Raw genomic sequence first — 14,444 nt, forward strand, 5'->3', positions numbered from 1 at the left:
CCCAGCTGCTCTGTTTTTGTGCCGGGTGCAGAGCAGCACAAGGAGCCTCCCCTTCTCTCTCATACTCCTGAGTGTGAATTTTCCAGCTCCCACTGAGGAATGAAGTTTGTGTCTCCTGTTAGTGCACAGCACGTTGCTAGCTATCCGACAGGGGTGGGGAGGGAGGGATTGAGGTTGTGCCTTGGAATTTCCCTCAACTTCCATCAATCACCTCTGAGTGGCCTCTGTATTGACAGCGATGGTACTGCTTTGATGTACAGCCCCTAAACTCTAACTCAGCTTACAGCCTCCTAGAGCCCTTAGCTGCAGCATGATTCCCTCCCCACCATACTTCTATGAACACAATGCACATTCACACAACTGTTTCCAGGGTGCAAGAGCAGCAACCTGATGAATAGCAAGGGAAAGCAAACCCTCGCTCTACAAAAGGTGCCATAATGTCTACACACAGCAGGTAGGTTTTTCCAGATTAATCTGAAACACCCTCACACACAGCACACTATAGATAAATCCGTCTGCTATATTTAAAGGGAGAGATGTGATAGACCTATTTCAGATTTGGTTGTAATGGATATTTCAAGGCCGATGATTAGCAGGGCTGAATTAAGGCAATCCAGGGCACAAGGGACAATATAACACAAAGATCACCCCATGACTCCACCTTACCCCACTTGGAGTGAGGGAGGCAGGGATCCCCCTCATCTCTCACAGAGGCAGTGGCAACAACATTGTGGACTTTCATCTCCAGGAGCATCAAAAGAAGTCCCCCAACCCTTGGAAGAAGCAGAGGGCTTGCCTTCATCAATGAGTGGCAAGGGTGCTAATTGTGGGAGATGGGGGTTAATACTTACACCCCAGCTGCTGGGGTACCTGCTTGAGTGGGAGGGCTGGGCCTTCTGTGCTATTCTTATTGCGCCATAAACAAAGTCCTCTCCCAGAGTGGTACTGAAAAGGCTACCACAGCATATCATGCATTGAGATGAACAGGGCAGCTCACACCCTCACAGCAAGCATTTCAGGCTTTCTGCAGACTCAGGCAGACATTGTTGCACTGATTGTGCTCATGTTTCCAAGCTTTTCTTTGCAGTTATGAGGGCTAGAAATATAATTTAAAAATATATAAATGATGAGGTTTTGAGGTAATCACATGATGTCAGGAGTTGGCCTATAGTATCTATGCCTTGATCTGGTACTCGTCATTAGAGCACAAAACCATCCCCTCCAGCCAACTTTTAGGGAACATATGAAAAGCATCTAAAATGACTAAACCATACTTTTCCAATGTCCCTATACAGGGTAACCTCTCTACAGGATGTAATGAAACTTTTTATAGGGAAATCAAAGAGTGCCCCAATTTGTCCCAATGCACTGCAGTGTGGAACTGCAGCTCTGTTAATAGGGAACTTCAAATTTTAATGGTGTTCACAGGATGAAAACCATGACTTCACAATACTGGAACAGATTTACCTATCACAGCCAGGCTGCCCAACCATAATTGAGACTTGATAATAAAATTTAGCACTTACAACAGAAGGAATTCTGGTGGAGTGTCACCTTCAGGGCACCAAAGTGGCACTACTACTTTTACAGAGTGCAGGGTGTGCCCTAAAGCAGGGACTGGTTCAACCTTGTCCTCTTTCAGATGACTCTAGGGCTTTTTTGAATTTATTGGAAAGGGGGCTCCTTGTCAACCACAGATATAGAAGCAGTTTCCAAAGATGGGTAGTCACTGTTATCCCCATTTTACAGATTACGCAACTGAGGCACGGAACAGTTAAGTGACTTGCTTAAAGTCAGCAGGTCAGTGGCAGAGCTGGGAACAGAAGCTTGGTCTCTCAGCTCCCCCTTCAGTGCCCTGGTAATTGGACCATAAGTTATAAAGCCTTAAAACAAATGTTAATCAAATAAATTCATTTCAGCCCTAGCATGCACTGCTATAACACATCGTTGCACTTACCTAAAAACCCAACACATTAGGAAACCTGTCCAAAGAACCTGTTGTGATGTAATAAACCAAGTGTTTTGCCCATCAACCAAACACCCTTCACTGTTTCAGCTGTAACATTAACGGGGTTGGAGTAAATGGAGTGGAAAAACTCTTGTTTAATTGACATTCGCAAGTCAAAGACAATGGCTATAAAACAAAATATATTGCCCGAATTCCAGAGAACTAGACAAGAATATAAAGAAGAACAATTAAGATTAGAGGTCTAGGACAGTTTTCTTGAAACAGTGTTTGAGAAATTTTAATATGGTACACTATAAATTAGATTTGATTTCTGGCAAATTATGCTTTGATACTGCATTCAGCAAGCACTGGCTTCAATCAATGTCATGCTAAAGCTCTGTTATGCTAATAGCAGCTTGTGAGGGCGAGTAGGATGATATGGAAATCAGATGGTTGAACATGAATAGAAAGCACAGGCCATGTACGAGTGGGCTTTGAGATGAGGGTCTGGGGGACCCTAAGGTTAATCACATCATGTTTGGAGTTGTTTTTACAGCACAGGATGGTATTCTATGGCATGAATTAAAATGAAGATAGCGAAGATGCAGTTGTGAGCATTGGTATGTTATTCAAGATGCTAATAGTGGCATTCTGTTGCACCCTGTCTTTTTGGATCTTTTCATGCCTGAGTGAATGACTCCTTTATGTTATATTAATAAAGGTATATAAAAGGTAGCCTGTGCTTATGTGTTAAAGAGCCTTAATAAGGGGGGAGAAATGAATATTGCAAAGTATTTCAAAGGAATTCCTCAGCATTTATCATAGCCTAATAGCTAGCAGAATGAGCCCATTGGGATAGATTGCAAGCCATTCATTTTTCCACCCAGGGGTGTTACTGAATTCTAAGGCTATGCTGAGTCACATGGGGCTTATAAAGCATCAGCTGTAGAAAATTTTGACTGAATTAGTTCATTCCTCCCAGCTGAATGCTAGTCACCTTATACGAAATGTGGCAGAATATTAATTGTATATGGCAGGAGATGAGGCAAATTATCAAGGTAAAATGTACAATTTTATAGTAAAAAGTGTAGTGACCCTATAGGAAGTAATATCACAATGGAATTATTGGCCTTCTCCCAAGAGGTGCTGTGTACTAACAGTTCCCACTGAAATCAATGATCCTAAGGGACTTGTATTGTCATTACCTCCTCACTGGCAACAGCCCCAAACTAGGTGCTATTAGGTCTACATAATATATACTTTGATTTTAATTAAAAGTATTCTGTAGTAATATATACTGTATAATCACTTTTGGAAACTTAAACTGAAATAAAATCAGTGCAAATAATACTGTTGTGGGAGTTATGTCCACACTTCTCCACTAGGATCTATTATGCAAATCTAACTCATTGTACATAATCCACCAAACGATGCGTCAAACGGTGACAACCTAATTAATTTGTTAATTATGCATACTTAGATAAGAATGTTTAAATACACCATAACATCTAGGCCCTGATCCAAAGGGGGACTTTCCATTGACTTTGATGCAGTTTGGATCAGGCTCCCGATGAAATTAAATTTCACAAGAGAAGCGTGACAGTAACAAAATTAAAAGGGCTTATTTATAATTAAAATGTATTCACTTACTATTTGTAGAGTACAATTTGAATTAATGATTTCATAACATCTAATTCCAGCTATTTTATATCCATGGTCAGTGACATACAGCATGAAAATTACTTTGGATACCTTTAAGTTCTAAAAATAGGAGCTCATTTGAAACTTCAATGATTTATTAACACGTTTACCTCAAAAGGAAATGGTGTATCAAATGAAATCTCTAATTCATGATGGAACATATGTGCCTTTAGGCTGTGAGATCAAAAACAAATTCATTCTGAAGGCCTTTTTCCAGTTGCACTTCATTAATTTATGGTCTACTGTCTGCAAGCAGCATGAAAGTTTAATTTCTAAAATCTTTTCACCTTTAAGATGCATCATTTTCATAACCCATACGATACGGGTTGTGTGCTTAGCCTCTGTCCAACACTCAAAGTTCTATTAACTGCTGGGATGTACTACAGATCTACAAAGATCGGACCTGCTCTTCTGTTAGGTAATATTATTACTAACTGTCATCATTGTCTTTTTTTATTTCTTTGGAAGTAGGGATTGGATGACGCTGAAGAATAAGATGACTCTTTGTACACTTGACAAGGATAAATTTCCCTGATTCTCCTGTAACTGGGTGAAACAGAGATATAGAACTGCAGCAGGTGAGAGGCTCATTCTGGGCAAAACAGGTGCTGCTAATTTACAGGTCTGTGACCACTCCCTCAGCTGAGATCATTTGGTTCACCTAGCTGTCAAAGTGATGCCACAGCCTACAAATACTGCTACTGAACTTCTAGCTGTAGCAGTGGGCAAAATTATTATTTTTTTCTGTCTACAGGATGACTGGTCAAAACATTGCAGTCTTTTCCAACAAATTATTACCAAATTATAGTGAATCATTCCTATCAGCACCTCCAGGACAATCCATTGAAATGTGCTGTCTCAAAGACGACATATGAAGGCCTCCTCGGGGTTATTTCTCATACAACATGCTGCAGCACAGGATGATCTGGTAAGGACATATCATAACTGTGCTTTCCACTGGATGTCTGTCTAGGTCCAGGTCCAATTCAAGGTCCTGGTCTTCATCAGTAGAGCACACAGGGGTTTGGATCTGGCTCTCAGTGACCACTTCTTTCTCCACTCCCAGGACACTAGTGTCATTCATTATGAATATTTCAGTGGATTTAGGTGCACAGTTTGTTGGTGGGGAGATCATGACATTGTCAGTGGATGGCCTTTGGAATCTGTAGGTCACATGACAAGACTCACGTCTACATAGAGGTGTTTCCTGAAGGATGGCAGGATTCTCTAGCTCCATTTAAGTATATAAGAATGGCCATACTGGGTCAGACCAAAGGTCCATCTAGCCCAGCATCCTGTCTTCTGTCTTCTGACAGTGGCCAATGCCAAGTGCCCCAGTAGGAATGAACAGAACAGGTAATCATCAAGTGACCCATACCCTGTTGCCCATTCCCAGCTTCTGGCAAACAGAGGCTACGGACACCATCCCTAATAGCCATTGATGAACCTATCCTCTAGTTCTTTTTTGAACCCTGTTATAGTCTTGGCCTTCACAACATCCTCTGGCAAGGAGTTCCACAGGTTCACTGTGTGAAAAAATACTTCCTTTTGTTTGTTTTAAACCTGATGCCTATTAATTTCATTTGGTGGCCCCTAGTTCTTGTGTTATGAGAAGGAGTAAATAACACTTCCTTATTTACTTTCTCCACACCAGTCATGATTTTATAGACCTCTATCATATCCCCCCTTAGTCGTCTCTTTTCCAAACTGAAAAGTCCAGGTCTTATTAAGCTCTCCTCATATGGCAGCCGTTCCATACCCCTAATAATTTTTGTTGCCTTTTCTGAATACACCGCTACCTCGATATAACACGACCCGATATAACACGAATTCGGATATAATGTGGTAAAGCAGTGCTCCGGGGGGGGGGGGGGGGGAGGGGCTGCGCACTTTGGTGGATCAAAGCAAGTTCAATATAACGCGGTTTCACCTATATATATATATAGGTTATAACGTGGTAAGATTTTTTGGCTCCCAAGGACAGCGTTATATCGAGGTAGAGGTGTATTTTCCAATTCCAATACATCTTTTTTGAGATGGGGTGACCACATCTGCACGCAGTATTCAAGATGTGAGCATACCATGGATTTATATATAGGCAATATGATATTTTCTGTCTTATTATCTATCCCTTTCTTAATGATTCAGAACATTCTATTTGCTTTTTTGACTGCCGCTGCACATTGAGTGATGTTTTCAGAGAACTATCCACAATGACTCCAAGATCTCTTTTTTGAATGGTAACAGCTAATTTAGACCCCCATCATTTTATATGTGTAGTTGGGATTATGTTTTCCAATGTGCATTACTTTGCATTTATCAACACTGAATTTCATTTGCCATTTTGTTGCCCAGTCACCCAGTTTTGAGAGATCCTTTTGTAGGTCTTTGCAGTGTGCAAAGCTTGGAGTCAGGCAATTCAAATAAGAGTCTAAATGTTCAGGAAAGTGAGCAGAGATTATTCCTGTTGCATGGAGTCCATTACCTATTAAAACAAATATATGTAAGGCCACTCAGATACTATGGTGATGGGCATTTCCGACCTCTTTTTCTATATATTTACATTGACGTTGAAATGGGGATTATGATATGGAAAGTGGGGGAGAACAAAGGAAATAGGGAGGATTTATGGATTAGTACTAATTATTTTTGATGACTGCTTTCTTGGAGGGTTGTACTGTGATTAATCCTGCACTTCTGATTTTGGTGATAATGGGATTGGGAAGGATGTTGACTGTCCCATTTCAGGGAGGCGAGAGCACTTTTGAGGGTGGCATAGGAATTGTTGGAAGGAGGGAAATAAACTGGGTTCTCACCCACCATTGTGTGTGGATTGCATCGGCATTTTTGGAGGTTTATGCCACATACTGTATGTTTAAAAGGAGACTGAAATGCCTATTTAAGGATCTGGCTGTTGCACTGTGTCCATTACAAGGTGGAGAGTGTCAAACAATGCTGCCATGAGCTGTGGATATGGCAATCCAGGAGACTAGTTGAGGGGGAATCGGTCCCTTTGAGCTGTATTGTTGTGAGTAGAGGAAATGGGCAGATACAGACTAACAACATATACACTGAGAGTGAAGTATTAAATACTGGATACATTGGCTGAGGCAGCTGTATTTTCTCAGGAATACAGAGCTGGTTGACAGTGGCTCTATTCACCGCTTCTTGTGAAACATAATCACTGTCAACCGTGATAGGATCACAGATGAAGCCCTCACTTTGGAGACATAACAGAGAACTGAAGGGATGACACTGCAGATTTATTATTAACCCAAATATCGTTGACTGGTTACTCTGTTCAGCATGAAACAAGGGATGGTGGAGGAGATGGTGAACCCATCTCATTAACGTTTAGCTTTAAAATGAAGAGTGTTTCCCAATCTGATACTGGATTTGATACAGTCCCAGGTTGGGGTAGGGAAGCAACTAGTATTGTTGTGCAGATCCTCTTGCTGCACCACAATCAGTACTAATGGCATTGTTTGGAATATCCATACTCTTGTTGTTCTGCCTGGATGGGGAGGTGTGTTGGGTTTGCACAGGGAGCTATGCTTGCAGTCAGTAGCCTGTGTTGGTACATCTTGACTTTGAAGCAATTCCATGGATTTTCTGGGCACAATTTGTTTCCTGAATAACAATGAGCTTGTATGTATTATTTGTCTCCCAGTTTTTCTTCTTCAGATGGGGGAGACGGTAGCTGATGCATACTGTCTTACACTGGACTGGGGTTCTTACCTAGAAAAGGTAGTAAAGCCCCAGGCATAGATGATGGAACTCAAACTGATATTTTGGGTGGATTTTTCCACAATTAGGATTTTATAGTAAGAATAAAAGGAATTATTTGGAAAAGATCAGACTTCTATTATCACATCAGAAGCATCTTGATTCCAAGACTAATTGTTTTTATCTTCAATTTAACTTCAGAGTCTGAAGTTCATAAATAATAAAATATTTATTCTTATCTTGTTCTGTGATTTTATGTGGTTCAAAACGTAGACAGTCTCTGAAAAATTTGGAGAAACACACACAAATCACTCTCTCTTTGAAGGAACAGAGAGAAGGTCACATAAGAGCAGATCAAAGTGCATTAACAGGTTTTAATGCACATCTGCAGGGTCCATATAGACAGTTAGTCTGCGAAAGGCTAATGCATGGTAGATTCATACACCAGATTGCTGTGAATTTCATGGTTGTGTGGATAAGCCCCAGTTTGTGTAGACTGACTCAAAGCCCACTGAAGTCAGGGGAAAGACACCCATTGATTTCAATGTCCACAATGGAGTTCAAATAAGTTCAAATAAGCATCAGACAATAAGCATCCCAAATTGTGGATCCAAGCAGAAAGTATAAAATCCTTGTGGAGTCGAACAATCATTAATGAAGCTCTCCATGAATACTTGTACTTGTAGCAATCTGGGACTCTGTAATGGTACATCATGATTTTGGCACAAATTTGGCAAACACTCGTGGAAGCCTAAACAGAGAAAACAGATGAGTTTGGGAGATTTTGAGGTGGAGAAGTTTGTGGTCCAGCATTTTACTGTTTGGTGGTCAGCTTATTGTTCCTTCAGCTGAAAGTGCTAATCCAGGGATCAGCAACCTTTGGCATGCGGCTCGCCAGGGTAAGCCCCCTGGCAGGCCAGGCCGGTTTGTTTACCTGCTGCGTCCACAGGTTCAGCCGATTGCGGCTCCCACTGGCCGCGGTTCGCCACTGCAGGCCAATGGGGGCTGTGGGAAGCGGCGGCCAGCACATCCCTCGGCCCATGCTGCTTCCTGCAGCTCCCATTGGCCTGGAGTGGCAAACTGCAACCAGTGGGAGCTGCGATCAGCCGAACCTGCGGTCACGGCAGGTAAACAAACCAGCCTGGCCCACCAGGAGGCTTACCCTGGCGAGCCACATGCCAAAGGTTGCCGATCCCTGTGCTAATCTTACCTGAGCCATTTGGGTCTCTATGCAACTACTAGCCAATAAAGTTGCAGCAAAATCCAGTTTGGACACATAAATGCTGTATTGCTGCAAGGCCAAATCCTCAAGTCCTCACTTAACACTCACTCAGGCAAAACTTCCCTGAAAGGCAATGGGAGTTTTGCCTCAGCACAGAACTGGACATGAAGGTTTGGCCAGTAGATCTAAAAAGGCTAACAACTGCCTGGACAAACTGCCTCAGTGCTTTATTTTCTTACTAAAACCCAAGGAAATGTGTATGTTGCCCTGTGATTAGGTTTACTCTATTTTCTGATTTCATCACTGATCTGTCTAAAGTGTTCACCAGTTAATAAATAATGAAGAATCATTCTAGCTCACTCACTTTCCGTTTAGGGAAGAGATAGCTGCAAAATGTCTGTTGTTGCCTTGGTTAACCGCCAAATCTCTATAGACAACAGCAGCAGCAGACATGTCGCCCTTTGATGTAGTTATCAGAATTTCTACCTCCGAGAGATGGCACAATCCTGGCAAGTGGGATCTCACCAATCAGCATTTCTGATAATGATGTATAATTCCTGAAAGTCCAATGTGAACTGTGATATTTCCATGACTGGCACTCAAATATAACAGCGTTCACAGTATATAGGGTTTGCTGCAGAGAGAGAAATATCTTCTTCACTTATCATCTAACCAAAGACATTTCAACCACAAAGTGAACTTAGTTTAAAATACAGTTCTTTGCATTTCAGATGTATTGTGCTGCAACATTTCAGATAGGCCATTAAGTTGTGCCAGGTTGATTTACGATGTGACAACTTCCCAGAACAGGATACAATGCATCAAAAAGTTACATTTCACTTAAATTTGAATAGATTGTATCTAATTAGTATTACACATGGCAAATGGAAAGTAGGCAACTTATCTATATGTATCTGCCTACCCCATGTTAGAAGGAACCCTCCATTTTTAGTTAATTGCAGTTAGATATTTTTTATACAAGTTGAAAATGAAATCCAACTTCTTGATGCATTCTTTTCTGGGAAGTCGAGTCATATCATAAATCAAGTTGGCTTAACTTATTACAATGGAACTGAAATGCAAAGAACTGTACTTTCAACTGGATATAGGCAATTCATTTGAAAACTGAGTACTGTTTTTGATCTGAAGTGACTTAGTGAGTGATCAGGAAAAAAGGCTGGTAACCAGAAGCATCAGACACATAGTTGATTTTCTTCTTTTTGAACTTAATTTTAAGTTTTCCATCTCAGGCAAAACAGTTTAGCAGTTACTTTTGAAGACTGGGCCAATGATACTTTTTTGTAGGATTGATGAATCTTTTTGGCTCCATCCAACTTTGGTGGTGGCTTTTCATAGTTATTCTAATGAGTGATTGCCATAAGAAAGACAGCAAAAATTAAAATGTGTGAAAATATTAACTTGTTCATCTGGAAAATGCATCTGATGAGTGAAATAACAGAAGTAAATGGCCTAAATAGGGATAAATATCCTGCTTCCTAAACCCATCTGTTGTAACTCCTATAGGAAATCTTTCAAAAGCTTATAAATAAAGAGAACATCTATTTGGGAGATTGACAACACATTTATTTCAAGCAGCAAATCACAACATGATGAGTAATCTGGTAAAGAACTGTTAAAAATTCACAAGCTGCCATCCACCTCAGGCAGTACTATGCTTCATTTTTGTATACTATATGCTACTAGCTGCTTGAACAAAAGATGGTGAGCAACAAAAATAATTCAGCCCTGAATTTTTCTACTCCATCTGAAGTTTAAACAAAACTGTAAAAATAAATTCAATAAATAAATATTTGAAACTATCATGGAAAAAACTGAATTGAAAATTAAAAGTACTCATTTTGCAATAAGAATTACATTCTCTTTGAGCATTAAAATTCCTCCTCTTTTGCATTTCAAGGAACATTCCATTAAATAATATCCTGGTTTTGTTGTCCAGGTTTTTTTAAAAAAAAAGATGCTTTTCTCCTGAAGCATAAGCAGAAATAAAGAGTGCTAGAACCTCTTCTGGTACATGAATGGGATGAAGGAACAAATTCCTTCAAATTCTACACTGCATGCAGCTGTTGTTGTTCTTTTACATGCAAATATATCACTATTAAAAATAGGCATATGTTTGTAGGAGAGGTCTAGGTATTTTAACATGAAGAAATCAACAGTACCATTACCTTTTATCAGAACCTATAATCTTACTGACAGTTGGTAGAGATTAGATTGACCCAAATCCCTGATGTGAATTTACTAAACTTGGTGAAATGGAGATCTGAACCATGTGAATCTGGCCCACCTCCAGAACAGTAATTGCATATATTGTATTGTGGGGAAAGTATTTTGTTGTTGTTGTTGAGACTTCTTGTAAAGTTATTCAGTTATATATGAATGATAAAAATCAAGCAATATACAACCACTACTACAGTAAATTTGCTTGGTAGTTCCTTACATCTGATATGATTAGCAGCGGTGGCAGGTTTGTAGAAATTTTGGTGTTGCCCAGACCCCCCCCCAACTCTGTCCACCCCAAACTCTGCCCCCCACCTGTCAAAGGCTCTGGGAGGGAGTTTGGGGTGCAGGCCCTAGGCTGGGGCTGGGGATTAGGGTGCACAGGGGTGCAGGGTGCAGGCTCTGGGAGGGGGTCTGGGTTGCAGGCTCTGGGATGGAGTTTGGGTGCTGGGTGCAGGCTCTGGGCTGGGGCAGAGGGTGGGGGGTGCAGGCTCTGGGATGGAGTTTGGGTGTAGGCTCTGGGCTGGGGTTAGGGGTGGGGGTGCAGGAGGGGGTGAGGGGTGCAGGCTCTGGGAGGGAGTTTGGGTGCAGGCTCTGGGGTGGGGGTGAGGGGTGCAGGCTCTGGGAGGGAGTTTGGGGGCAGGAGGGGTGTGTGGGAAGGGGGAGGGGGTGCAGGCTTTGGGAGGGAGTTTGGGGATATGTGGGGGTGCAGGGGTGAGGGCTGTGGGGCTGAGGATGAGGGGTTTGCGGTGTGGGAGGGGGCTCAGGGCTAGGGCAGAGGGTTGGGGTGTGGGGCCAGGGCTGTGGGGTGGGGCTGGGGATGAGGGGTTCATGATGCAGGAGGGGGCTCAGGACTGGGGTAGAGGATTAGGGTGTGGGGGGGATGAGGGCTCTGGCTGGGGCTGGAGTTGAGGGGTTTGGGGCGTTGGAGAGGCTCAGGGCAGTCTGCCCTGCCATTAATGGGTGGGGGGCACTAGGACCCTGCGGCAGCAGTTGATGCCGGGAGCCGGCAGAGCAGAGTCAGCATGAGCTGCAGGCTCTGGGTCCGGGGAAGGTGAGGGGGCAGCAAGTGGGGGCCGGGGGACACTCGGGGGAGGTGCAAAGGGGCGGCTAGTGGGGCCGGGGGGAGAGACCCGGCCCCAAACACTGGTGGAGCAGGGCCCCTGGGCCCTGAATATTGCTGGAGCCTGGGCAGCACGGGTCCATACAACTCACCACCCCTGATGATTAGGGCTGATATTTGTACATTATTCTCAGCAAATTAAATAATATGACAAATACTGTACTAAACAATAATTCCTTTAAAATAACCCACTCTATTTTATGGCCATCTCAGTACGTCAAATAAGGGAGACATTTTCTTTGTACCACATGACTACTTGTAACAAAATAAAACAATTTTAGTACGGTAAACACAAAGATGACTAGAGTGCACCCTTATGAAGGAGTCATGTGCTTGGAAATAGAATAACTTAAGATCAGGAGATTCAGTACAAGCTTAAAAGCTGGAATTGTCACCCTAGCATCTAAAGAATTCAAAAGCAGAGGATCAACGTGTTGAAATAATATGAAGCATCGACACAGCAAAAGTCTATTACTTTCGTTGTAATTTTTTTTTAATGTGGCTTTTATAGAGCCCAAAGAGCCTTAGCTTATGAATTTTTTCTTCCTTCTCTTTTAAGGGTGAGAAAAAAGAAAGCTTTCCAAAACAAAATGTTTGTTTTCTTGTACTGGCTTTCCCACTGAACTAAAATGTGGGTGTTTATTGTTTATTAGTAGTGCTTTTCTAACCTCCAGCAACCTAGTGCTGTCTTCACAGCGGGGGTTAGATCAGCTTAACTATTGCTCAGAGTTGTGAATTTTTCACACCTCTGAGTGACATAGCAGGGTAAACCTAACTTTTTTAGTGTAGACAAGGCCTGAGTCACATTCAAACAAAGGGCCCAGTTCACAGCAACTTTACTCCATTTTCACAGTGGTGTAATTGCATTTATTTTAATTGAGATCATTTGTGTAAATCAGGCTCAGAGTCAGCTTAAGACATTCCAAATTGTGTATACAAACTTAATGTCAAACCCTACACACCTTACTCAGGCGCCACGCTAATGAGAATTTTGCCTGAGTAAAGGATTGTACCTTTCAGGAGTGTTTATTAACTAAACCCTAATTTCTGATGCTAAGGGTTTGTCTTCACCACAGCATTAGCTCGAGATATAACTCAAGTATCATCCCTAACTGACGCCCATACACACACAAAAATCTGTAGCTCAAGCGAAGTGGTGCTTTAACCTTAAGCTCGCTGGCCCATCAAGGGGTGTTGGTGGAAGCTCGAGTGCTGCTGAGTGCAGTGGGGACTCAACTATTCTGTGCTGCTAATACAAACACTCCATTGCTGTCTCACCACTCTCACTTGAGCTACACTTGAGTATAGATAACTCGAGCTGACACTGCAGTGAAGACAATTCTTTATATAAAAGGCTAAAACAATGAAATCATTATTCTAAAAAACAACAGAGCTGCAAACAATGACATTCACAATAGTAATTTATCTGGAAAAAAATGTCTAGCAAATCCCCCTGAGCACGGAGTGCATAGCCATTAATGAAAATAACAAAAAGAAAATGTATTTCCTTGGAATCGTTTTCAGTACAAGAATAAGTTTCAGTGAGTGACAAGCTTCCTTTTCTTTTTGCTCAATCTTTCAAATTTAACCAAAGTTTTGAAAGAAATTACCAGGATTTGAATTTTCTGAAGGGGGATTCAAAGTGCAGATGGTGATCCAGCTTTCCTATGCACATTGTATTAGCATGCACAATATTTTCATTTGCGGCCATCTTGTGCACTCCAAAGGCAAAACTTACACTCCAAAAGAAGAATTATGATCCAGGAATCAAAACCAATTATGGCAGGCTTTATACAGAAGGACGATGAACTGCCCCAACAGGAAGGGGAGTCCATTCTATCCTCTCTTCAATTCAAGAACGGGGCATAATCGACTATATTGTTTCAAAGATTTTACACAGGTACAAAAGACACAGGATGTGCAAAGTGTGTGCTTCTTTTCTTACATCAGGAAAAAAACATAATGGGCTGCTCATTAAGAGCCTGATCCAAAGCCATTTGAAGTCAATAGGAGTTTTTCATTGACTTCAATGGCCTTTGTACCAAGCCCTTAACACACATCCACAAACTGTTAAGAATGATCCTATTAGTAATTTCGGCTTATTAACACCCCAACCCTCTGTGATATAATTGCTTATTTGTTAGTGATTTGGCAGATGCCATTACATATGATATTCTAGAAGTAATAACAAATTCAGAAATAGCACTTCTTGCCCAGTCAAAATCAGTTGGCTAGCATTAGAAAGTTAGCACTATTAAGCATTGGTCATTAATAATTGTGTTTAAGTCAGTTAAATGCTGCTGCAAATGAAAGATGAAGCATTGCATGAAGCCGTGCGAAAATGGATAGAAGGATGGTTACTTACCAACAGGGCGAGCTGTAGACATTACAATGGTGTGGTGAGAACATAAAAAAGACATTAAAAAAAAAGAAAAGAAAATCTGTCAGAATGCATGACGTGTAATGTTACATTTAACTATGGACAC

The 14,444-nt window shown here is 41.6% G+C and overlaps 1 protein-coding gene across 32 annotated transcripts in view; it reads right to left on the reverse strand.

Annotated features, from left to right (window-relative positions):
• Positions 1-14,444, reverse strand: part of ROBO2 (roundabout guidance receptor 2) — a 1,484,585-nt gene that overhangs the window by 138,299 nt on the left and 1,331,842 nt on the right. For 19 of the 32 annotated variants that reach the window (XM_065575726.1, XM_065575663.1, XM_065575682.1 and 16 more), the window contains one exon: positions 14,324-14,335. The exons of the other annotated variants lie outside the window; for them this stretch is intronic. In XM_065575726.1, the coding sequence (XP_065431798.1) occupies positions 14,324-14,335 (12 nt within the window). The remainder of the gene's footprint in view (positions 1-14,323; positions 14,336-14,444) is intronic. 32 annotated transcript variants of the gene reach the window in all.

This window comes from Chrysemys picta, chromosome 1 (genome assembly GCF_011386835.1).
Source record: "Chrysemys picta bellii isolate R12L10 chromosome 1, ASM1138683v2, whole genome shotgun sequence".
Lineage (NCBI taxonomy): Eukaryota > Metazoa > Chordata > Testudines > Emydidae > Chrysemys > Chrysemys picta.